Here is a 25,872-nt window from a genome sequence, read left to right as displayed (position 1 = left end):
CAGAGCTGGAGGCCGGAAAGGGGCCTGGTTGCTATTCCGAGGCCGCTGCTCCCTAGACTTCCGAAAGCCGCATTTAAATGTCCACATTTCCTGGCAGAAGCCAGCGATCTATACTTCGCTTGGCCAAACAACACATCCATTTAATATGGTGTGGGAGAAATGTTATGTTACTTTATGAACAGAATGTAACACCACCTAGAATTAATATTTATGTTCAGGAACAAAATGAAATGGCTTGTTTTGTGCTGTCAAAAGTTTAAGAAAATGACGTTTGGAGGGAGCTACCCAGAAGGGGAGCGGGTGGTAAACCATCTGGGACTCAGGCCCCTCAGGGGTTTCAGCCTTCGGCATTGCTGGGATCCTTTCCTGCCCCTGCTGCCCTATGCCTTTTTAGATTGCAAGAGGAAGCCAGAATCAGCCAGTGGGGCAGGAATTTGCAGAGTGGTCCAGGACATGAGGCAGCAAGCATCCTGTCTGCAGGGCAGGGCCAGTTAGTGAGGGCCCCAGTGGGGGAGGAGGGGGAGGCTTGCATCCTGGCACCTCCTACAGTACACCAAAGTAGGAGCTGCCACAATGTAAATCCTTAGATGAGAAACTGGGGGCTGAAAGACAAGGAGCAGGGTGGGCTGACACTTCTTCTTTCATGCCGATAATATTTTTTGGCCAGGCAGTTACCTTCATCTGGGACAGCTGTTGTGACAGAGACGGTAGCCGAGTCTCCTGGCCTCAGAATATTGTACATTCCTCCAGAGGCTTCTGGGAAACTCCACCAAACTCCTTAGGCTAGTTTGTCTCTTAATGCTATTTTTATGTTACTGCCTTTAGAAGCTTCTGGGCCTGTAGCCTGGAGTCAGCAACTTGCTCCACACGTAGGTAAAATCATTATCTAATTATAAACAAAAAAACCCCATTTCTCCCTTTCCCAGAAGATTTAAGTTTTACCTGCACCAGAGCATCTGAGTGTGAGAGTCCCCTTCATCTGCTTGACATTTGCAGAGCAAGAAGGCCTCCTTCATTTTCAGACTAGATGCTGAAGGTTACCACAACAATAGCACTCGTCTCTCTCCCTAAATGCCTGACATTCATTATGGTATAACATACAGAAAAGTCTTTATGACTTAACAAGCATGATCTTTAGAAAAGACCCTTTGGCTTATGTATCACATCGAGACATGATTAATTGTGGCTCCATTTAGCTTCGGTCAGGACTTCGGGCTACAATCAAAGCACGTCTTTGCACGATCACAGTTTACGATTTTCTATAATCTGTATCCCCATGTTTGCGTGTTTACCTGCTGCAGTTCACTCACCCAGCGCTGATAAACAATCAGTAAGTATCCTAATCATACTTGCTGTAAAACAAGCCATTGTAAACATATCACTTCACTGTAAGCCACCGGGATATTTAGCATCTTCTTTGCAGGTGCAAAGCTCCCCCTGCAGAAATCCTAGGCATGAAAATGTGGTCCCTGCGAAAGAAGATCCTTATTAACAAAAGCTCCTGGTGGCTAACTGCACTCAATTTTTTTAAAACACAGCCTTGCAGCCATTTCCACACAGGGGCCTCTGACGCAAACTGCACTTCAGGGAGAAGGCTGCACTGAACTGCCTGCCTGCACTGTGTTCTTGCCATCTGAGCTGGCCCTTATGATGGAGAACTTGGAATTGTATTTCAGTGAAAGGACTGATACTTTCCCATCCAACTGAAGATGTGCAACTATGTCTCCATCAGCATCTTCACCAACAAATCAGAGCAGCCACATTCTGACCAATCGAGACAGTGCCTTTTGGACCAATCAAACTGAGAGGGTCAGATACTTCTGTCTACATACGCAAGCTCCCCTCTGGCTTGGGGAGTGCAATATCCCTTCCCACCATGGACTGAAGAGAGTGATTTGCTGGGCGAGCTGAAACACTGAAAATGTGTTCTTGGAGCAGAGCAGGGCAGACCAGCACAGGCCAGGGCAGACTGAAACAGAACAGAGCAGACACAGCCCAAAGCAGACCATGGAGGAAGAGAGCAGAGCTGTGTGGCCCCAGGGCTGTCTCACAACCATGCTGTTCTCATAGCCACGCTCTATCACAACTGAGCTGCTTTACACTGAATGAAGTTTCCTTCTTCACCATACCCCAAATCGGGTGTTCCTGTTGGTGTTGAATTAGTGCCATAAACCATTGACTGACAAGATATATGTTAGATTAAATGCTCTGAATACATTTAGAGAGTGTCTAATTTAAGCCAATAAAATAATTTCACCTAGGTCCAGATGCTGTCCTGGAGTCAAGGACAGGGAAAAGAATAGTCAAAGTATGTAGTAGTGTTACCAAACCAAAAGCGGGGCCAGCTGCCCGCCACCACCAGTAGGCAAATTGTGAAGGCAGAGGTTGATGACAAAGCAAAGAGGTCTTTATTCAAATGCCTCACCATCTGGGAGCACGGCAGACTCTTGTCTTAAAAGCCCAACCGCCCTCGGCCAGACCAAACCCAAAAGTGGCACCCAGAGTTTCAGCTCCCGCTGGCTGAGAGGTCATGCAAGCAGCTCAGCTTTTCTCCTGGCCACTCTCAGGCCTCCAGCCCTGACTTGGAACCTGCCTGTCACTGGCTCCGCCATTCTGACCTCCCTCATGCATGTGTCCGCCCTCCCCCTGCCCCACCACCTACCAGGTACTGGAAGGGGCAGGAGGGCTTTTCCCCCTATACAGTCATCTCACCAGCCCTGCATACTGCAAGACTTCCTCTTGCCACAGACTGTCTCGGGAGGGGGATCCTTTGCCAGGAACAGGAGCACAGCATCAAGGTGGAATGTTCACAAGGCCCTAGCTTGGTTAGCCAGGCATCTCGGCCTCCCCCACTGCCCCAGGTTGTTTGAGCTCTCCCGCCTTAGACTCTCCTTTCCCCGTGGTCTGGTCAGGCCATCGGTATCAGTAGGGTTAAGGGCTAAACAGTGAAATCTTGAGTCAGGATGGTAGAGGTTGGCAAGGCCTGACTTTCTGCCTACGGAATAGTGCACCTGAAAGAGCTTTCACAAAACAGCCTCCTTGGGGTCTAGTAAATGTCACCCCCCAAGTCTAGACCTGTCTTTTACGCTTTAGAATCATCAATCCAGATGCTTACTTAACACCTACCCCCTACATCTCAAATGAACTTACCTATGAGGATCTCTGATCTCTAGCCACTTGCCTGCCCCAGTGTGACCCTCCTCCAGGCTTCCTATCTCAATAAATGATACTCGTATGCCTCTCTTTGAAGCCCACATTCACCCATAGCTGCTTTCTCCCTCCTTCCTTCTCACCTGTAGCCCATCAGTCATCTGGTTCATTTTGCCACCCGAGTAGCTTTATTCTACCCTCTTCTCCCTTTCATTCTTCTCCGCAACAGCCTTCATCAGAGCTCCCCCATTTCTTGCAGAGAATACAGTCACAACACTCTCTACCTCCTTATTTCCATGCTTGGTCTTTATTTCGATGCTTATTTCAGAAAGCAGCCAGAAAATTTCTAAAAACCACAAATTAAAAAACACTTCCCTCTTTGAAACCTTCAATGGTTTCCCCTGTACCTCATAGCCAAGATTCTTATGATGGTCACTAGGACCTCATACGGTCTAACTCCTATCTCCCTCCTCCCTCACTTTCTCTGCTTCACTCCTTGATTTTCATTCAGTTTCTCTAATGCACCAAAAAAGCTGGCCTTTCAGTTCTTTTCCTAAGTTCTACTCAATATTCAAGAGTCATCATAAGTCACTTCTTTGGAGAGGCCTTCCCTGACCCCACAATCTAATAGAGGCCCCTACTCCCTGCCAACATGCTCTGCAATATGACCACTCTTCTCCTCTGTTTGACTCCACGTGGTGGTATTCTGTCTACTGAGCTTCGTACAATCATGTTCCTTCCTCTGCACAGCGAGCTCCATGAAAGCAAGAACCAGGTTTGTTTGCAGTATTCCTTCTGCCTGACACAGAGTAATAAACATTAAAAAATTAATGAAACTACACTGCAATATGGAGAGCTGCCTTTCTGGTGCACCTGCCTGGCCAGACCACATTACCTGAATTTCTCCTTGAGGAATTTCTCATTGAGGATTGGGAGCTACCGAGTCAAAATCCCAAATGTTTCTTCCACCTGCTGTTTTACCACCCCCTCTACAGGCTTTTCTCACCTCTTGTCCTGATGATTTATTTTTATTTTTATTTTTTTAATATATTTTATTGATTATGCTGTTACAGTTGTCCCATTCCCTCCCTTCACTCTACTCTGTCCTGCACACCCCCCTCCCTCCCACATTCCCCCCCTATAGTTCATGTCCATGGGTCATACATATTTCTTTGGCTTCTACATTTCCTATACTATTCTTACCCTCCCCCTATCTATTTTCTACCTAGCATTTATGCTACTTATTCTCTGTACCTTTCCCCCCTCTCTCCCCCTCCCACTCCCCTGTTGATAACCCTCCATGTGATCTCCATTTCTGTGGTTCTGTTCCTGTTCTAGTTGTTTGCTTAGTTTGCTTTTGTTTTTGTTTTAGGTGTGATTGTTAATAACTGTGAGGTTGCTGTCATTTTTACTGTTCATATTTTTGATCTTTTTTCTCAGATAAGTCCCTTTAACATTTCATAGAATAAGGGCTTGGTGATGATGAACTCCTTTAACCTGACCTTATCTGAGAAGCACTTTATCTGCCCTTCCATTCTAAGTGATAGCTTTGCTGGATAGAGCAATCTTGGATGTAGGTCCTTGCCTTTCATGACTTGGAATACTTCTTGCCAGTCCCTTCTTGCCTATAAGGTCTCTTTTGAGAAATCAGCTGACAGTCTTCTGGGAACCCCTTTGTAGGTAACTGTGTCCTTTTATCTTGCTGCTTCTAAGATTCTCTCCTTATCTTTAATCTTGGCAAATGTAATGATGATGTGCCTTGGTGTGTTCCTCCTTGGGTCCAGCTTCTTTGGGACTCTCTAAGCTTCCTGGACTTCCTGGAAGTCTATTTCCTTTGCCAGATTAGGGAAGTTCTCCTTCATTATTTGTTCCAATAAGTTTTCAATTTTTTGTTCTTCCTCTTCTCCTTCTGGCACCCCTATAATTCGGATGTTGGAATGTTTAAAGATGTCCTGGAGGTTCCTAAGCCTCTCCTCATTTTTTTGAATCTTGTTTCTTCATTCTGTTCTGGTTGGATGTTTCTTTCTTCCTTCTGGTCCACACCGTTGATTTGAGTTCCAGTTTCCTTCCCATCATTATTGGTTCCCTGTACATTTTCCTTTATTTCACTTAGCATAGCCTTCATTTTTTCATCTAATTTGCGACCAAATTCAACCAATTCTGTGAGCATCTTAATAACCAGTGTTTTGAACTGTGCATGTGATAGGTTGGCTATCTCTTCCTCTCTTACTTGTATTTTTTCTGGAGCTTTGAAGTGTTCTGTCATTTGGACCACTTTTTTTTTTTCTTGGCGTGTCTATTACTTTAAGGGGCGGAGCCTTAGGTGTTCACCAGGGCGGGGTAACGCTGGTCGCTGGGCTGTGATGCTGAACATGGGGGAGGGTCTGAGAGGGAGCAATGGTGCTTGCTCTGCTCTCTGCGGGTTTTCAGTCACTTCCTCCACTACCCACAAGCAAAGTGGGCCCCTCCAGTGCAGATTCCCGGGTGGGTGGGCTTGTGTATGCCCTAGGCCCCTGTGGGTCTCCAACGAACTCTCCTGTGAGGCTGGGAATTTCTCCCGCTGCTGCCTCAACCCCCACAGGTGTTTGCAGTCAGAAGTTTGAGGATTTATATCCCGGTGCTGGGACCCTGGGCTGTGGGTCTGTCTCCTCGTCCACCAGCTGCTGCCTTGCCAGCCAGCTGCAGCTTTGCCTGCCGCACTCCACAATCCGCCACCTCGCCAGGGGTCCACCAGCCGCCGCTTGCCGCGAGTCCTCTTTGCCTGGCTGCCCATCTCCGCTCCTCCTACCATCTGGGTGAGTGTTTCTTCTTTATCTCCTTGGTTGTCAGACTTCCATACAGTTCGATTTTTCTGTCAGTTCTGGTTGTTTTTTGTTTTTAAATTGTTGTTGTCTTTCTTTTGGTTGTGCGAGGAGTTGCAGTGTGTCTACCTACGCCTCCATCTTGGCCAGAGGTCCTGATGATTTTAACGGAGTTCTGAACAGTCCATTGCCACACTATCTTGAATTCAGGAGTCCAATGAGGACTAAATGGCCAAACATGGATGGGGGAAAATTACATCTTGATTTTTATAAACCTCTAACTGAAACTTTGCACTTCCTTAGATTATCAATGTTGGCAACAGCCACAGTGGTACTGGCAGGACCCTTGAGTTGGCACCAGCAGAATCATACATATTTTTACATCACATTATAGCCATTGAAGGTGCTGAAATATCATTTATTATTTTTATTGCTTTAAAATTATGGTAGTTATTAGAACTCCTGCTAGGCCACATTGTTTAATCCTGTTAGAAACACAGCTACTCCTATAAAACACGTTAAATATATATATTTTAAATTTTTTATACATTCTTAATATTTTGATAGCCATAATTCAATATAGTAGATTTCCTTTGTAATTCTATGTATTTTATTTTCTGCACGTGAAATCATTATTCTGAGAAGGGCCTATAAGCTTGATCAGATTGCCCCAAAGGTTCATGGCAGAAAACAGGTGAAGAACTTTCGGTCTAGCTTTTCCTCGTCTCCTGTCATTGCCTTGCAAAAATATCCTTGAGGCCTTCCCCTTGGCTGTAAAATAAAAGCTAAATAAACCCCTTAGCATGGCATTTAAGACCCATTTGTAATCCATTTTCAAAATACTAATTTTCTTGATTTTTCACCAATACCCTAGATGTGACCTGTAGTCCAATCACTCTAAATTACTGTTGAGTACACCAAAAATGCACTCCTATTTCCAGGTCCATTTCCAGTTTTTCTTAAAGAACTACTTTTTCTGAGTCTAGCTCTAACTGTATTCTGGTAAAGCCCTCTTTTGACTTCCCCCAAGCACAGCCACTGAGTCCTGCCTTTGTATTTTCCAGATCGTGTTTCCTACAGCTGTTTGATAGGTTATGAGACCCCAGTGCAGTCTTGTCCATCACTCTGCATATTCTGAGTTTTTTGAGGAGAGGGATGTTCTCAACTTTACATCCAAAACACACAATAAGTAGTTGGAAAGTGCTTGAATAAGTGAATAAATCTAAAATAGTCATAATCCTGAGAGATGAGTGAAATACATAATGACCACATTTACCTTAGAAAACAATGTAAGTTTACTTAGAAAATCCAGCAGCTCAAAGCAAAATAGGTTATTATCTTACAATCCACTCTTTGGACCCAGCTGCCTTTAGTTACTTTAGTATCTTTAAGGACTTAGCGTCCTTACAGAGAGCAAAGGCACCCCTCACAGAAACCCATTTGCTGAGGCTACAAACATTTTGGGTGCATCACCCATGTCTTCTCCCATTACCCTTCTTTGAATGATGCCAAATATATTTGGGCCAGTCTCCTTCAAGCAGATGCTTTACATTCGTTCCTCACCCAAGGATTTTCTAATCATCAGGGGATGGGATAACTTTTATATCCTAGAACATTGAGCTGCTTTCTGTCAAACTTAGACAAATGCAGAGGCAAGGTTTTTTAAAATTTCTTCTTAAGGAGATTGAGGAATTAAAAAGACCACTTCCTGATTTCATAATTCTATGAGTGGCTTACGTAACTGTATCTACATGTGTGCGCATGCTGAGGACGGAAAGGATGTTAGCAAACAATTACCTGAAGCTAGAAACGCAGGGAACCACAGCAGGTGAGAGCAGAAAGGACCCTGAAAATGGACAGCAGAGATGTGTGTCTTCCCCAGGGGTTAATCAGCTGGCCGAATCTCAAATTTAGCAAGTTCAAGATAGAATTCTTGATTTTTCCTCCACAATGTTTCATCCTTAAGTCTAAGCTACCTTCAGCAACAGCACCTCTAACCATCATGTCGTTGCTCAAGCCAGAAAAACCAGGTTTTCTTTTTGTTTCATTATCCACAAATATACTCCGTCAGCAACGTCTGTCCATTATACTTCCAAAATATATTCTTAATTCATCTGCTCTTTTCTGTCCCCACTGCCACCATGCTCAGCCAAGTTATCACCCAAACTTCTGTGACAACCTTCTAATTGGCCTTTCTGATTCCTCTCCTGGCGCCTCACAATTCTCTGTACAGTAGCCAGGGATCCTTGAACAATATAAATCAGATTTTGTACTTACTTGTGTAGCACCTCTTCACACTACACTTGTAATACCATTGACACTCTTTGCCACACCTAAGATTCTACGTGATTTCATTAATTCCTACTTGGCAGTTTCAAAGCCACTCTCACCTCTCATTTATTCTGCCCCAGCCTCACTATTTTTTTTTTCTTTCTTGAAATCCCAGACTTTGGTCTTCCTTTGCCACAAGTCCTCACAGGACTGGCTCCTCCCAACAAGCTAGCCTTTCTTCAAGTTACTTTTTCAGAGAGGATGTTCCTCTATACCAGTTAGTTTGTATCATTTCATCTTATCTTGACAACTGCTGATATGACTTTGTTAGGCTACTTGTTTAGTCTCTCTTCCTCCAGCAGGATAGGCTAGCTCCATGGGTACAGGGACCTGGTAGTATCTCCTGACACAAGAAAGACAATCAACAAATATTGACTGATTAGGTTTAATTCCAGTTCTCAGACCCACCATCCTATGCAGCTCCTTTGAACACATGCCAGTCTCACTGAATGTCTCTAAGGCACTATGGTTACAGTGGAATGTCAAGTCAGAACTGAGTGTCCTGAAACACCAATCCAAAAGAACCTATGCACCCCAGTGTTCATAGCAGCACAATACACAATAGCCAAGTGCTGGAAGCAACCTCAGTGCCCACCAGTAAATGAATGGCTCAAAAAGCAATGGTACATTTACATGAAGGAATACTATGCAGCAGAAAGAAAGAAGGAGCTCCTACCCTTTGCAACAGCATGGATGGAACTGGAGAGCATTATGCTTAGTGAAATAAGCCAGGCGGTGAAAGACAAATACCATATGATCGCACCTATAAGTGGAACCTAATCAACAAAACAAACAAGCAAGCAAAATATAACTAGATACATCGAAATAAAGAACCGACAGTAAGCAGATGGGTGGTAGGAGAGGGGTAATTGGGAAAATAGGGGAAGAGTCATCAAGGAACATGTATGAAGGACACATGGACAAAGCCAAAGGGGGGTAGGATCAAGGGTAGGAAGTGGGGATGGCTGGGGTGGGGGTGAGTGGTGGTGGGGAAATGGAGACAACTGTACTTGAACAACAAGAAAAAAAAGAAAAAAAGTTGGGTATAAATAAGTTTTATAAATGGGGAAAACAACCAAACAAACCCTAAGTGTCCTTTCTTTGCTGCTTCCCAACTGTATAACTGTCCCCATTGCAAACCCTCTTGCAATTTTGGAAAATGAATGCTATCAGGTGAGATTGAAGCAATTCTTTCACTTTCCAAAAACTATTTAACTCTATTAAAACTCTTAATACAAGTTGTTTGTCCTGTGTTGCAACTATTTATGCACATGTCTATTTTCCCCACTAGTCTGTCAACACCCTAGGGGCAGAAACCATCTTTTATAAACTTTCATAACCCCAAATGGTAAATTGAATTGGAGACATAGGAGGTGGTGATAAGGAACTTCTCAGAAAAACTTTATTTATTTATAGATAGGGGTGAAGAAAGAGAAACATCAATCAGTTGCCTCTCTCATGCCCCCAGCTGGGGGACCTGGGCTGCAACCCAGGTATGTGCCCTGACTAGGAATTGAACCAGCAGCCCCCCAGTGTGTGGGACCATGCCCAACCCACTGAGCCACACCAGTCAGGGCAAGAACTGAGTCTCAAGTGTCAGGTGGGTATTTAAGACTCAAGCAAGAGACCACCACAATACCATCTTATATATTTACCTAAACATCTAAAGCATCTTCCCACTAAACAAAAATCCTATGTGGACAACTTGCGTATGCCCTGCTATTAATTTCCCATTGCCTGCAGTTTTCTAACCATTTCTACCTCTGGCAAAAGTCTCTTCCTGCAGGCAGGCATTTCAATGAAACTAAACCGAAATGGTTTCTGAATGAGTGGATCCACCTTAACATTTTCTTCTGGTCTTTCTCACTCTCAGTCCTGCTCTCTGAGCTTGTGGGTGAGCTAGTGTTTATTTTTGTAGATAGGGTAAAGTATATTTCTGAGTGCAGACTGCATGTCAAAAGGTCAATAAATAAAACAAAGGAAAAAAAACCCCTTCTCACGAACTCAAAGTTGCAAGGCAGGAAATTCTTTCAGAAGGCATGAAGCTGCCTTTAGCTTTTCCGCCAGGCAGTAACTTTCCCCACCCTTAGGGAAAGATTATCCTGGTGGTGTTTTTGTAATCTAGCAGATGTTGAACAGTTAGGAAGAGAGAACTGGAGGAAATATTACCACCTATTTATGCTGACTTTCACTAAAAAGACTGGCCACTACTGTTGTGGATAAGCTAAGGTGGGGATAGGAAATGCTGACTCAGACTGAAGCTAGTTTTCAGCTGTTCGGGGGAAAAAGTGCCAAAGAAATACAGTATCACCCCCAGACAGCCAAGAGGCAAAGGCAGATAATGTGTCCTGCTTGTTACAGAACAGACCCGGGTGGGGGGGTGGTGAACAATATACTATTACTGAATGGACCCACCCTTGTGCTCCAGGGGGTCCCCCCAACCCCATACTAGGTTCGCCTTGCCAGCTGCCAGGGAAAGACGTCTCTCAATGCCAGAGATTGGTGAAAAGAAAAGGGATTTTTTATTTAAAGAGTTATACAAACATAAGAGTAATAACTTAATGTCTTCACTGAGATCTCAAAGTCCTTTAGAATACCCACAAATGCACAGTCCTTCCTTCCCCCTCTGCCCAGTCCAGGGTCCCGTGTCTCAGAAAAAGAAATAGAAGTCCGTGGTTCTTCTCTGCCCAGGCTGCGTGGTCCCAAAAAGACACTGTGTGGCTGCCGTGCCTGGGTTTAAATCCCAGCACCAATCTTCCTCTGCCACCATTTCTGACTCCTCCCACAATTGGCCCCAGCTGCCAGCATTCCCGTATTTTTCCAGCTTGACTGGGCTGCCATAGTAAGTCTGGGCAGGTGTGGCCCCATGGCATGGAGCCAGTCATCTCCAAGCTCTCACACAGGTGCTGTAACCAGGGGGAGTTGCCTCCCAGTTACATCTTGGGTGGAAGTCACTTCCATCCCCCTGGCTCAAAGCATGGCCACAGCTGTTTAACATATCCATGAAACCAGTTAAAGGTTTAGATATGTTAAATGGCCATTCTAGAGGTTAGCTGCAAAACAGCTCCGAATGGCCCTGGTCCATGTGTCCCATCCCCCAGCTCAGACTTGTGGGGGAGAGGACATTCTATACATAGTTTTTCTATTATTTCCTGGACACCTTGAGTTCTGGACCCCATTACAAATCCCTGTGTGGCCCCCCCTGGCTGCACCGTTACGTTTAACACAGCATGCCTTGCCTTAGGGCACGCATGGGGCCACAAGTATGAGTCATGAGTTGAGCTGTTAGTTGCCTATCATCATTTTCTCCTTCCTCATGGACTAAAACCCGCCATTACTGGGGGCAGTAACAAGAGATGACGACATTGGCCTCCGTCATAGCCAGCTGTTGTCATCTGAGTTCTGGAAGTGCTGAGTGCGGTTTCCAGGAAGACTGTTCAACATATGTGGACCCAGCTAGGTTTACCCATTCTGCCCTCGTCCTCTTCTTCATGCTGCCAGTGATTTCCAACGACGGTGACAGTCAAGTGGCTATTGGGACCGTGAGGTGACCTGAAGATTGAACTATGGCTGTGGTGCAGACCTTAGTCTTGGACTGTCAACGCCTGGAACACTTTTCTGAGACCCATTTCTTGTTTAACCTTTTGCTGATTTCCTCAATAGTTCTTGGCATTCATGTAACAAAGTCTTCACAGCCTCCAAGGTATGGTCAATTCTGTTACCTGATTTTGCCTACCAACAGTGTGCAGTTCCTGAGGCACGTGTCATGTCAGGAGAGAAAAGGAGAATCGGAACAAAGCAAGTGTTGCCTAATGCCACACCCCTGGGTGATTGGACAGAGCAGGCTTGGGGAGCCAGGTTACCTCACTCCCAGCAGTTTAAAAGCATGGTGGCAAATTTTCTTTAAAAATGATTTTGACTGGTTAAGCGGCGGTTATATTTAAGAGCAAGCATTTAGGGGCAACTAACCTCTTTTGTCAAAGACCGAAGACTGTCTCATCAAGGGAACTGAAGTCATTGACTTTAAGAACATCAGACTTCACTCAAGCTGTCTCCAGAATACCAGAACTACATTAACGTTACAGCTCATCGATTGTATTGTTATAACACACTTCAAAGGGCTGAATTCTCAAACAGGCTAAGATACATTTTGAATAAGCAATTAGTAAAGTAAATGTTACTTTTAAAAGCACAACAGACTTGATAATTAATGCAGGGCTGACAAAGTCTTTCAGGTAAAAAGACAGAGGTAGGACTTTTTTTTCTTTACAATGCAAGTAAAACTGAGTGAGGTGGATTCAACATAAAAGTTTTAATAAGGCAGATGTCAAGCAAGCATATTGACTTCTTAAAAAACAAAGGAAATACAAAAAGTTTAATTACAAAAACACTTACACAGAAAACTTGGCATTTCAACAATTCCAAACATATGTAGACTTTTTTTCCTAAAACCTTATTAGAAATAAAACACTTTAGTCTCACTTTCCTCAGCTGCCCCTTGTATTTTAAAAAAGAAATCCATAGCACTGAATAGGCAACAACTTGTTTCTTGAGAAGAACGTAAGTGCAGTAACATCTACAAGTTTACTGGGAAACGTAAATTAGGTATCATGTTAGCCTGTGATCTCATTCGCCCCCTCCTGGCTGTGCACAGAGGCGGCGGCAGTGGGGGACCCGACAGTGTTGTGCCGCTGAGTCCCAGCCACCAGTGAGGCAGGCGTGGAGCTGCTGGGAGAGCCAGTATTTCAGAAGCAGCCTGTGTATTACGAGAAAGTGATTTCAGACTGTAGGCTCTTTCAAGATCTCGTGCATTCCTCAACACGCACATGTTTCAAGTCGATGTCAGCTGTCCCGTCCCGAATCGGGGGAATGGTGATCTCTGGACTCGGCTATAGTCTTTCCTGGGCAACAGCCCTCTAACAAAGCCGCATAAAACTAACACAAGGGAGAAACAGAGAACGGAAATATCAGGAGGCAGGAAGAAAAAAACCGAGTGTATCTGGCAGAGGGCAGACACAGATTTCCAGAACTGGCTTGGATGTCCTGCTGCTGTGGACAGTGTGTTCCAGGTTGGACTTAGCAGGCAAGGTGTCCGACAAGAGGGACAGGACCAGCAGTGACAAGAAAGAGCAGGAGGACAGTTTACTAGGTTCACAGCAGTAGGGAATGATGGTTCTTACTCTAAAATATTGCCAAGTGGGGATATGTGGGCTTCAGTGCATGGTAACTTGAAGTGTGTTCATATAAGACATTAAAAAAGGCTGTTTCCCCCCTCTGGCTGGGTAGCTTAGTTGCTTAGTGCGCTGCCCAGATATGGCCACAGCTGAAGGTTTGATCCCTGGTCATGGCACATACAAGGATTAACCATGAATGCATAAGTAAGTGGAACAATGAATCAATGACTCTCTCTCCCTCCCCTGCTTCCTCTCTTTCTCTCCTTTCCTTTTTCTACAAAAAAAGGGGAAAAAAAGGATGTTTTTTGTTGTTCTTTTATCTCCTTTGGGCTATTGAAGAAATCAGGTAAGGAGATGCCGGGAAGACAGGTGCGGCAATACGACAGCGGGTTTCTTGTTTGTGCCTCGACTTGTGAGCATGTTGTGAAGAGGCCACACTTCTACCTGCTTTGGTGGCACCAGGTGCCTGGACAATGGTCTCAGCGTGCCTGGCTCTGGCTCCGGAGACCAGAGCTGCAACTGTCAGCCTTGTGCTGTGGAGCATCAGGACAGAACCAAACTGCAAGGTCACGATCAGAAACTCCTGCCCCTGACGCAGATTCTACAGAATGGCTGCAGGAGGAGGACAAAGGACTCGAGAATTCCTCTGGGCCATTTGTGTCAGTTCACTAGACTATTGTGATGACACCTCTACCTACCCACATCCACCAGTCAGTGCGCCTCGAGCAGACAGGGTCAGTTTTTACTTACAAACTTTAGGGTTTTTTCCAATGCCAAACAAGAAACTACTTTTCCTGCTCTTTCCAAAGGAAAAAAAAAACCCAAAAAACCAAAAAAACAAAAAAAAGCTCCACAAGACTTTGTCAACAGATGGGAACAGAAGAAGCTTGCTGGGGCTGGAACGCAGGGTATGTGCAAGAGCAAACCTCAGAAAGCAGCAGGCAGTACCGAGGAGGTATATTGTTCTTGGGGCAACACTCGCAAAGCCTCCTCAAGGGCTGGCATCTACCAGGCACTGTGTGGCACAGGAAACAGCATCTTGCACAGACCACTGTCAACAAGAAGCCCCTTTCTCTGGAGTCACAGCAGGACAAAGACAGAAGAAGACTGGGCCTGTCCAGTAAGAGAAACTCTTTCAGAACCCTGTTGATCAACAATGCCCAGCAGTCAGAAAGTGGAGATGTGTGATTTTCTGAGGGTAAAGGGAATAAACACATAACCCCCAAATGCACTAAAAAAGTGACAGGCAGGTAAGAAAACCAGAGCATCACTGACTAAAAGGTCCAGTCTGAAGCAGAACAATGAGAAGGCTGCTTTTCTGCTGCAGAAGGTGTCAGCCGAATGTATGCAGACACGGAAAAGCAGACGATGGGAAACCGAAGACTTGGGAGAGTGGTTGCATGCTTTCAAAGCTTCACAAGGGTGATTCCAAAGGAAGTTCATTAACATGTTCTTATGTTCTTTTTCCGCTCCTCATATGGCTTCCTGGGGTGAAGGCATTTAACACACAGCTGATAGTTGCTGCGCAAGCAGACTCCTCTGTGCTCCTCTGCCTCCACTCAGTTCAAACGTCCACAGATGGCTTCTCATTCCTCACAAATCTAACCATTTACAGAACCTCTCGGAGCTCTAAGACCTGTGGGAGGGGAAGGAGAGAAGGAAGGAGGGAGGGAGGGAGAGAGAGAGAGAGAGAATGGAAATTTAGAAAAATCGTTCAGATTAACACAGAAAAGCAACTACAAGGGACAAATCTGATGATAGAATTGGTACTCCAGTCCAAAGAATAAATGGCCAATAAAAATCAATTTTCTTCAAGTATAAATCTAAGGATCTCTGCATATGCAGGAATGTATTAGGTACACACGATCAATACATTTTGTTACAGTGATAAAAATGCAATCAATTAAGTTTTTTTCAATCCTCAAACAGCCTAATATTTATCATTTGGTTCAACCGAAATCAAGCAACATAAAAAGGTCACCTCTCCACATGAAATCACCCTCAAGTCTTCCTCCCACTGCCATTTTTCTCTACAGACAAGTTAGCTACAAAGAAAGACGCCAGCTGGGGGAATTCTTCCACTGTAAACTGACAAGAATAATTTTTTAATTGGCTGACCAAAACTTTATAACATTAATTACTGGATTGTAATTTTTTACCTATTTACTTTAATGCTCTGATTCTAAACATTTTTAGAGCTTTCCCCTTACACCCACTCCCGCCTCCTTATAGCAAGGTTCTAGAGACCCCGCTGGGGCAGACGTTTGATGTACGCACTTCAGACCTGCACTCATCGCCACGCCCCGAGTTCTGGGGTTTCTAAGTCACCTTGTAGCCCTAACGTGCTCCTCTACAATGGAGACGGTTAGCGTCCCTTCACCCTCTGGCTCCTGACAGTCACTACTGAAAACTTCGCCAGGCTTATGGCAGAGAACTTACTGCACCGAAAACGCTAAGGGCATTGGGCCTAGCTGTCTGTACACTTTGTGTAAGGAGGTCAAGCTAGTATTAACCACGATCTTTATATTTATTTTGTTTGACGGTTTTGAGGGTCTGGGGAAATATCCCGTCTTAATTATGACTGCATGACTACACTGTTAAAAATCTATAGTAATAAAATGATTCACACTTTCAGATACTGTTTTTTCAAGGACAGAATATTTGTAGTTTGAAATCAGGATTATGGTAACATTCTAGGTTACCAAAGACACCTCAAAAAGCGGATACTATTGTTTACATCCCTAAGATTAGTAAAGTGTTAGGATTATCTTATTGGCAAAATGCTCAAAATGGAAAAGCACTTTTGGCTCAAAATTTGCAGTAACTGCCCTGTACCTATGTGAGGTGACACCATGTCATCAGTCACTGTGCTCTTTCGCAGTCTTCCACACACTTTCTCCCAGCTCTCCTGTGAAGCCCGCAAGAGCGCTAACTGCAACACCGTGTGGAAACGAGACGGACAACGAGCTCCTCCAAACCCCAGGCCTGGATGTAGGAGCTGCTCCCTTCAGAAACAGCAGCACCAGCGCTCTTGCTTCCTTCTGCAGGGAGTCCAGCACAGTCTCTGCCATCTGGCTCTCACCAGAAAATCAGTGATCTTTCTCCACCAGAGCGTGGCTGAGACTAAAGTATAAAAACTGCCTCGTACAGTCATCACCCAAGGGCAGGGCCAAGAAGGACAAAGACTATTTACTTTTGCCTCTGCTGGCAGACGTTGCCTCATTAGAGAAAGCATCATGGTTTTATTTATTCTAGTACATGTTGCTCGAGGGTCGAACCATGCTGGAATATGAATGTGTATACGAGGTGTGCTCACACAGGTACCTGCAGGATGCTTATGTGAAAGATTTAAACCCGTGACTGGCCATTCCCAGGGGCACACCCTGCTGCTCACTCTTATCTTGGTATCCATGTATGGCCACCACACCATATGGTCCAACCCTAGGACTTCCACAGTTCATCTGTCTGCAGGGTCAGAACAGTTTAATCGGTAGACTAAAGGGTTGTCACTTTTGTGGGACTGCATACTAAAAGGTACTTTACATCTCTAGGAATCCGAATGAGCAAATACCAGTTCTACTAAGAAATTACACTGGAGAGTGGCCATTGCTAGCACATGGGCAGGTACCCTCTGGAAATGTGCTTCTGGCCTCCTATGAAAGAACATAACACATATTACTAGTAATTTGTTGAATCTATTTTTAAAAAGCTAATTTTCTCTGTCCTCTCTTTTTTGCTTGTTGAGAGTTTATTTTTTATTCCATTTAATCAGGGAACTCTTTCACTGTAAGCTTAGTCCACATTAAGATTTAACTCACAACTGTTATTGCTATTCAGTGGTCAATGAAAAGTTTCTTCCTTATGCAGGTTTACACACATGCAATGTCTCTCTGACTATTACTGTAAATTATCATTGATATTTTCCAGGGAAAAGGAAGCTTAAAAATTAAGTGATATTTATTTCTTTTCCTTGTATTTAAGTGCTGTTTCGGGGGTGATTTCTTCAAAGTTCTTCACTCATTCTTCAGAAGTCTTTGGGAAACTAGTATCTGAGCGTACAGCTAATGAGCGACAGTATAACTGAGGACCAACCGCAAAAATGATGCTCCTGCCATTAAAACCGCTCTGAGGCACATGTGAGCAAAACTGTTCTGATTCTGTTTTCTAACATTATTCACTATATTTAGTACGATGTAACAGTTATCTCAATCAAGTCTCCAACTCATTTATTCAGTGTCATTCCAGGGTTTCAGTAGTATTGATGAAGACTAATGCAATCTTATTTCTGAAGTTGTGCTGGCATATATAAGGGAGGACCCCCCAAAACCTGGAATTACCTTCTGGAGGGCAGGCATCTTGTAGTACAGGATTCCCCTGCTAGGTGAGTGTTCTAGGAACCCATCTGTATCAGTGTGCTAGCTGGTGCTGTTGTGAGAGGCTGCATTCAGATTCAGTGAATTTTTTTTGAAGACTCTTTCAATGCATCTGCCCATTTCATGATGGGTGATTTACAAGCACAGCTGCCCACATTGTGTTCAGTGTTTGACCAAAATGGCATGACCACTGTGCCCTACCCTCCCTGATCACCCGATCTCACCGATTGACTGTTTTTTTTGGTTCCCTGCATAAAAAAACGTCCTCAAAGGGATGTTTTGCCAATGGGGAAGAGGTGAAACAAAAAATGGCAGAAGCACTACAAGGCATCAAACTTGAGTTCAAAAACTGTTTTGAGGAGTGGAAAAAATGTCTTGACAGATGCACTGCATCAAATGGAGAGTGCTTTGAAGGGGACTGAAATTTTAACATGTAAAAATCAATACACAATTTTTATAAATAAATTCCTGGTTCTTTTGGGTCCCCGCTCATAGTATTGTATCAGTGAGCACTCACCATTCCTTAACGATCAAGCCTGTTCACAACTTCTCGAACTGTAGCTATGAAGGTCTCATTGTCTTGGGGATTAGCTAAAATAATACTATGCAGTCTGTTCATATATGAGTCAATGGTGTCCAGTGTAGGTGTCTCTCCACTTCCTGAAGTGAGATAAGAAGAAAAATTAAGAAAATCCTCCCCATTTGGTTTGACCATAACACAGATAAGTGAATCCATAGCAAAAAGAAAAGAAAAAGAAAGAAAAGAAAGATAAAGAACCCATAGTTAAGTGAATCCATATGCTTCTAATGTGGTCTGCTCCAGATAAAACTTTAATTTCAGAGAGAATGTTTTAGATCTCAAAGAAATGAGATCTACATACTCTATCAGGGGTGTCCAACCCATGGCCGGTGAGCTGCATGCGGCCCAGGACGGCTATGAATATGGCCCAACAGGAAATTATAAATTTACTTAAAACCTGCTTTTTGCTCATCAGTTTTCATTAGTGTTTGTGTATTGTCCCAAGCCTACTCTTCTTCTTCCAGTGTGGCCCAGAGATACCAAAACGTTGGACACCCCGGTATAAACAGATGGGCATGTGAATGTAGTATAGTATGTATGTATGATGAGCTGCATGTAACAAAAAGTTAAGAGACTCTCCCAGTTTTCTTCAGTGACTTACCTCAACAAGAAAGAATATGTAAGAAATACTAGTGTTTATTTTCTTCTTCCTTCCCATTAAAACAAAATTACAAACCAAGCAAATACACACAAGAAAAGTGCTCTAAGTCAGGATTTATTATTACTTAGTTTCCATTGTTCTGAATACCAAATTAAGCCCAATAAGAAAGTAAATGATATTAAAATAAAATTGGAAAAAATTTAAATGACCAGAGAACCTAAGATTTCAAGTAATTATTAAATACAATGACCCACAGAAAAACCCTGAAGGGGAAAACCTTTAATTTTATTGATTTTCCTCTTAGGGGGAGACGTCAGCCTCACCACACCAACACCACCACAAACAGCACCTCCCGCTTTCTGAAGTGCTCAGGTAGGGATGGCATTACCAGGCAACGGCATGCTGGCAAAGCTGCTGGTTAGCACCTGCCGCAGGGTCTCCAGGTGCTGCTGTAAGACAGTGTTGCGGCTGCGCTCCTGGATCACGTCCACCTCCAGCTTCTCCACTGCGGTGCGCATGCTCTCCACGTGCTTCTGCAGGGCTGCATTCCTCTCCTCAAACTCCATGTTGGATTTGCGCAGCTGGCGGAGCTCTGCCTCCCGAGCTGAGGATGTCCCCCCCCACAACCAGATACACACAGAACACATGAACACTCCTCTCTGAAGAGTCCCAGTGACTTTTCCAAGGACATTCAGCTCAGCTCTCCACCTTATCTCCCTGTTCTCATTATGGCCTTCCAGATAGCAATTCCAGCTATGAAATGCCTGGCTCTCCAGAGTTATTTTAATTCTTAAAACTGGTCATATTCTATACTGAAGTTTGCAAGGACAGCTGCAATTCCCAGTATTTTTGTTTGTTTGTTCTTTTAAAGATTCTTTCTTTCTATCTATCTATCAATCAATCAATCAATCAATCAGGGGGAATGGAGAGAAAAAAAGAGGGAAAGAAACGTCCATTGGTCCCCTCTTCCAGGTGCCCTGATAGGGACTGAACCTGTAACCCAGGCATGTGCTGACCAGGAGGAGTCTGACTGGCAACCGTTTGCTTTGTGGAAAGATGCCCAACCAAATAAGCCCCACCAGTTAGGGCTGTCTGTTCTTAAAAATAAATAAATAAATAAATAAATAAAAATATTTATTTATTTATTTATTTTTAGAGAGAAGAGAAGGGGAGACAGAAAACATCAATATATGGTTGCCTCTCCTGTGCCCCCTACTGGGAACCTGGCCTGCAACCCAGGCATGTGCCCTGACTGGGAATCCAACCTGCGACCCTTTGGTTCGCAGGCCTGTGCTCCACTGAGCTCCACTGGCCAGGGCTGTTTGTTCTTTTAAACTATATAGTTAAAAGCCTGAGGGGTTTCATAGGAGAACACTGGAGGATGGGCAAGCACAGCTTTGGTTTCCCATCTTTACTACAATGATGTTAAATTCTGCTCTTGCTTATTTTATATTTGGGACACCCCCCAATGTGAGCTTTCAGTTGCACAAAGGGCTCCAGGCTAACAGTCTGAAAGCAACAGAATTAGTGATGTACATGTATTTGCTTTGATCCGGAGACTAAAGCTGTTCTGACAATACTGGCCTAGCTTCCTTTACTGGTCTTTGAGTAGCTGTCTTTACCAGAGAGTAAAATACAAGCGATTTTTTTCTTCCAGACCAGTCCTAGAATCTGGAATACCAATACTATTGCTTTTGAGCAAGGAATTCCTCCTGAGAACAAAATTCCCTATCACAGACCTGAGGAACACATAAAGATACTTCAGTAATCACCTTTGCTGTGGTTCAGGAATTCCTCTGTGAATATAGGGATGTCAAAAACAGACCGTTCCTTTACCTCTGTTTCTTTCTGTGAATCAAGAATAACAAAACAGTTTCAGTCACGATGGTGGAATATGTAAACACTATGCTTGCCTCCTCCTATGAACACATAAAAATTACAGCTAAATTATAGAATAACTACCCTTGAGAACCACCCGAAGACTAGCTGAACAGAAGTCCTATAACTAAGGACATAAAGAAGGTGGCACATCAAGCCTGGTAGGAAGGACAGAGTCATGTGACAGGCAGGTTCCACAGCCACGTGTGGCAGTTAAGAATCAGGAGGGATTATCTTGGATTTGGAGGTCCCCCTTATAGATCGAGGGGTCCTAGCCCCACAACTGGCACCCCAGCCCTGGTCTCCAGTGCTGGAGACAGATGGAGGTTTCTGGAGTCCCAGGTGTTCCTCTTAAGGAACCTACACATGGATTTACTCAAAATCACTTACTCTAAGCTCCAGTGCTGGGGCAGAAGCCCCAGAAGTGCCAGGGACATCCAGGGAGGGACTGAATTGTCTGGCTTCAGGGCAATAGCTAGAGAGGCAGCTTTCTCCCACACAGAAGTGCTGGCAGAAGCCACTGTTCCTTTGCTGAGCCCTTCCCCACTTAGTATCCAGATGCTGGCAGGCACTAAATCTGGGTATCCATCAAACTCACCCTACCCGAGGGATTATCTGAGAACCCACACCACACAAATAGCACACAGGCCCACACCCCTTACAGCAGGTGTCCCTCCTGTGTGGCGGGTCTTGACCAGTGCCGTGGACTTCCTAAAAGTCTCTGAAAGGCCCCAAACCCCAAACGAGCAGTGACTGGCCTCAGCACGGCTGCACCTGTGCTAAGCGGCTCCCCGCCTGGTGCTAGTGGCAGTCAGCCTCAGTTTGTAATGTGGCCTCTCCCGGGCGTTCCCTAGGCCAGCACAGGAAGCTGTCAGCCTCAGATCACTTTGTAGCTCCTACTAGGTTGCTCCAGGCCAGACACAGGGGTAGAGCTCACCTGGGACTGCAACGCAGGCTCTCTTAAGAGGCCCTAGAACCAACAAACCTGGCAGCTGGCCTCAGACCACACCAGAGCACTACCTCAATTAGCTCCCAAAATGACACAACCGAAGAGTGGACAAGCAGGCACTAGAGCCCTGCTACAGCACATCTCACTCTAGGAGGTCAGCCTTGCATAACAGCTCCTGTGCTACAGTCAGGGCCAGTCCTCATAGTCGGTCAGGCTACGTAAGGGTTAATACCAATCCCTGATGTGCTCAAGTACAACAGGAGGGCACGCACAACTCACACAAGGAACCCCCTGGAGCACCCACCTTAGGTGAACAGGGAGATCGCACTGCGGGGCCCCACAGGACACCCATTACATAAGGCCACCCTGCCAAGGCTGAAAGACACAACACACCTACCTAGTACATAGGAGCAAACACAAGCAGGGAGCCAAATGAGAAGAAAAAGGAACATGTCCCAAATGAAAGAACAGGACAAATCTCCAAAAAAAGAACAAAACAAATAAAAATAAGTATCTACCAGAAACAGAGTTCAAAACACTGGTTATAAAGATGCTCACTGAACTTAGGTAAAAATAAATGAACTCAGGGAGAAATTACACAAAGAGATAAAAACCATAAAAAAGATCCAGTCAGAAGTGAAGAATATATTAGAAAAAACGGAGCTGCAGCAGAGGTTCAAATCAGCAATTTAAAAGACAAGATGGCAGAAAACACGCAATCAGAACAAAATAAAGAGGACAGTGTAGGGGAACAACTCTGGGACAACTGAAGTGCAATGGCGTCAGCAGCACAGGATACCCCAGGAAGAAGAGTGCAAGGGCCTGAGAACTTACTTAAAGAGAGACGATCAGTATCATCTGAAATGTAAAGGGTCTTCTTTAAGAAGAAGATCAAAAAATAGGAACAATAAAATGTCAATAAATACGTATCTATCAACAATTGATTCTAAAAAACAAAGCAAGCAAACAAGCAGAACAGAAACAGAATCATAGGTACAGAGAATGCTTTCATGGTTGCCAGATGAGAAGGGGGCTGGGCTGGGAGGATGGGCGGAAAGGGTGATGGTATTAAGAAGTACAATTGGTAGTTACAGAGTAGTCATGGGAATGTAAGGTACAGCATAGGGAACAGAGTAGCCAAAGAACATATATGCATTACCCACAGACATGGACAATGGTGTGGGGCTTGCCTGAGGGGGGGGGGTGCTGAGAAGGGGGCAAAGGGGGTAAAACTGGGACAACTGTCATAGCATAAACAATAAAATATAATTAAAAACGGCAAACTATAAGGTCTGTCTAGAAAAAGTCTAGCCATTGTTAATATAACAAGAATGGTTTGTGCAACATTGATGTAACCTGGCAGCCAAGCAGGGGGGACTGCAGTGTGCATGCGTGAACAGTGATGACTTCACTGTACTAGTCAGTGGGGGCGGTAGATGCTGTTGAGTGAGCATGTGTACCATGTGGCTGTTGCATTCAAACTGAGCAAGTAGAGCGATGAATCTGCATCGAATTTTGTGTTAAGCTTGAACACTCCTCTGCGAAAACTAGTCAGATGATTCAGAAGGCCCAGCCACGGGCAACTAATGATTGGCAGCCTCATCACAACAATGTGCCTGCTCATACATAATGTCCTGTGCAGAGTGTTTTGGCAAAACATCAAATCACCCAGGTGACTCAGCCCCCCTACAGCCCAGATTTGGAGCCCTGTGACTTCTAACTCTTCCCCAAACTAAAATCACCTTTGAAATGGAAGAGATTTCAGACCATCGATGAGATTCAGGAGAATATGACACAGCAGCTGATGGCGACTGGGAGAGCTGTGTGAGGTCTCAAGGTGCCTACTTTGAGGGAGACTGAGGTGTCATTGTCCTATGGACAATGTTTCTTGTATCTTGTATCTTCAATAAATGTCTCTATTTTTCATATTACATGGCTGGATATCTTCTGGACAGGCCTTGCACACATCTATCAATAATTACTTTAAAAGTAAATGGACTAAATGCTTCAACTAAAAGACACAGGGTGGCTGAATGGATCAGAAAAGACCCAACATATGCTGCCTACAAGAGACCCACTTCAGATAGAAAGACATGCATAGACCTAAAGGGAAAGAAAAAGATATTTCATGCAAATGACAATTAAAAAAATACAAAAAACCGGAGTAGCAAACCTAAGTCAAACAAAATGGACTTGAAAACCAAGGCTGTAACACGAGACCAAGAAAGACATTAAATGCTGATAAAGGGATCAATCCAAAAAGAGAATATAACCCTTGTAAACACTTGAGCACCTAATGTAGGAGCACTTAACATGTAAATCAAATACTGATAGTCAGAAAAAGAGATTGGCAGTAATACAATCATGGTAGGAGACTTTAACTATCCACTGGTATCAATGCACAGATCACCCAGACTGGAGAAATCAACAAGGAGACACCAGCCTTGAATGATAGACCAGATAGATTTCATTGACATTCGTAGAACTTTTCAACCCAAAGCAGCAGAATATACATTCTTTTCAAGTGAACATGGAACATTTTCCAGGACACACCACGTTAAACCACAAAACAAGTCTCAGTAAATTTAAGAAGACTGAAATCATATCTTCTCTGATCACAGTGCCATGAACTGAAGATCAATTACAGAAAGACAACTAATAAACACACAAACACACGGAGGCTAAATAACACACTACTTAAGAGTAAACGAGTTAACAATGAGATCCAGAAAGATATCAAATGATTCCTTGAGACAAATAAAAGTAACACAACCACCTCAAAATCTCTGGGACACAGCCAAAGAAGCTCTAAGAGGAAAATTCACAACAATATAGGCCTACCTCAAAAACAAGAAAAATCTCCAATAAATAATCTGATCTTATACCTAAAGGAACTAGAAAAGAAACAACAAACACAGTCCATAGTGAGCAGAGGAACAGAAAATAATGAAGAGTAGAAATAAACAAAATAGGGTCTAAAAAAAGCAATAAAAAGACTAATGAAACCAAGATCTGGTTCTTAGAAAATACAAACAAAATTAATAAACTTTTAGCTGACTCATGAAGAAAAATAGTAAGAGCCCAAATAGATAAAATCATGAGTGAAAGAGAAAAAATGACAACTGACACCATAGAAATGCAAAGGATGACAAGTGAATACTATGAACCGCTATATGCCAACAAATTGGACAGCCAGAAAGAAAAGGATAAAAACCTAGAAACAGCCAATCTTCCAAGACTGGTTTAAGAAGAAACAGAAAATCTGAATAGACTGGTAACTACTAACAAAATAGAACCAGTAACCAAAAAACTTACAACAAACAAAAATGTCCTGGGACAGACGGCCTCACAGGTACACTTTGCCAAACATTCAAAGGAATGAACACCTGTCATCCCTGACCTCATTCTATGAGGGGCCAGCACTACCCAGATTCCAAAACAAGACAAAGATATTACAAAAAGAAAAAAATTATAGGCTGGTATCCCTGATGAACACAGACACACAAACCCTCAATAAACAAGTTTCAGCAATACACTAAGAAGATCCAACATCAGGATCCAGTAGCATTTATTCCTGGGATGCAAGGTTGTTTCAATATCCAGAAATCAATCAACATGATACACAAACAAAATGAAAAGTAAAAATCATATAATCCTATCAATAGATCCTTAAAGAGCACTTGATGAAAATCCAGCATTCACTTATGGTAAGAGCCATATGACTAACTCACAGGTGACATCAAACCCAACAGTGAAAGGCTAAGTGCATTTCCCTTAAGATCAGTAACAAGAGATGGATGTTCGTTTTCACCACTTCCATTCAGCATAGTACTGGAAGTCCTAGCTACAGCAACCAGACAATGAAAAGAAATAAAATGCATCCAAATTGGAAAGGAAGAAATAAAACTGTCATTATCTGCAGATGACAGGATATCATTTGTAGAGACTCCTGTATGACTCCACCAAAAGCTCTTTGAACTAATAAATAATTCATCAGAGTAGTATACAAAATAAATATTCAGAAATGGGTTGCAT

The 25,872-nt window shown here is 43.7% G+C and overlaps 1 protein-coding gene across 4 annotated transcripts in view; it reads right to left on the bottom strand.

The window, feature by feature from the left end:
• Window positions 1–12,575: 12,575 nt before the first annotated feature.
• Window positions 12,576–25,872, bottom strand: part of HMG20A (high mobility group 20A) — a 73,801-nt gene continuing 60,504 nt past the window's right edge. For all 4 annotated transcript variants that reach the window (XM_024557467.4, XM_045192825.3, XM_024557466.4 and 1 more), the window contains 4 exons: window positions 20,783–20,858; window positions 19,399–19,614; window positions 18,347–18,489; window positions 12,576–15,092 (listed from right to left, as the gene is read on the bottom strand). In XM_024557467.4, the coding sequence (XP_024413235.1) occupies window positions 18,353–18,489; window positions 19,399–19,614; window positions 20,783–20,858 (429 nt within the window). In that variant the 3' untranslated portion in view covers window positions 12,576–15,092; window positions 18,347–18,352. The remainder of the gene's footprint in view (window positions 15,093–18,346; window positions 18,490–19,398; window positions 19,615–20,782; window positions 20,859–25,872) is intronic.

This window comes from Desmodus rotundus, chromosome 7 (genome assembly GCF_022682495.2).
Source record: "Desmodus rotundus isolate HL8 chromosome 7, HLdesRot8A.1, whole genome shotgun sequence".
NCBI classification, from domain to species: domain Eukaryota; kingdom Metazoa; phylum Chordata; class Mammalia; order Chiroptera; family Phyllostomidae; genus Desmodus; species Desmodus rotundus.
This window is presented reverse-complemented; position numbering and strand designations above follow the sequence as displayed.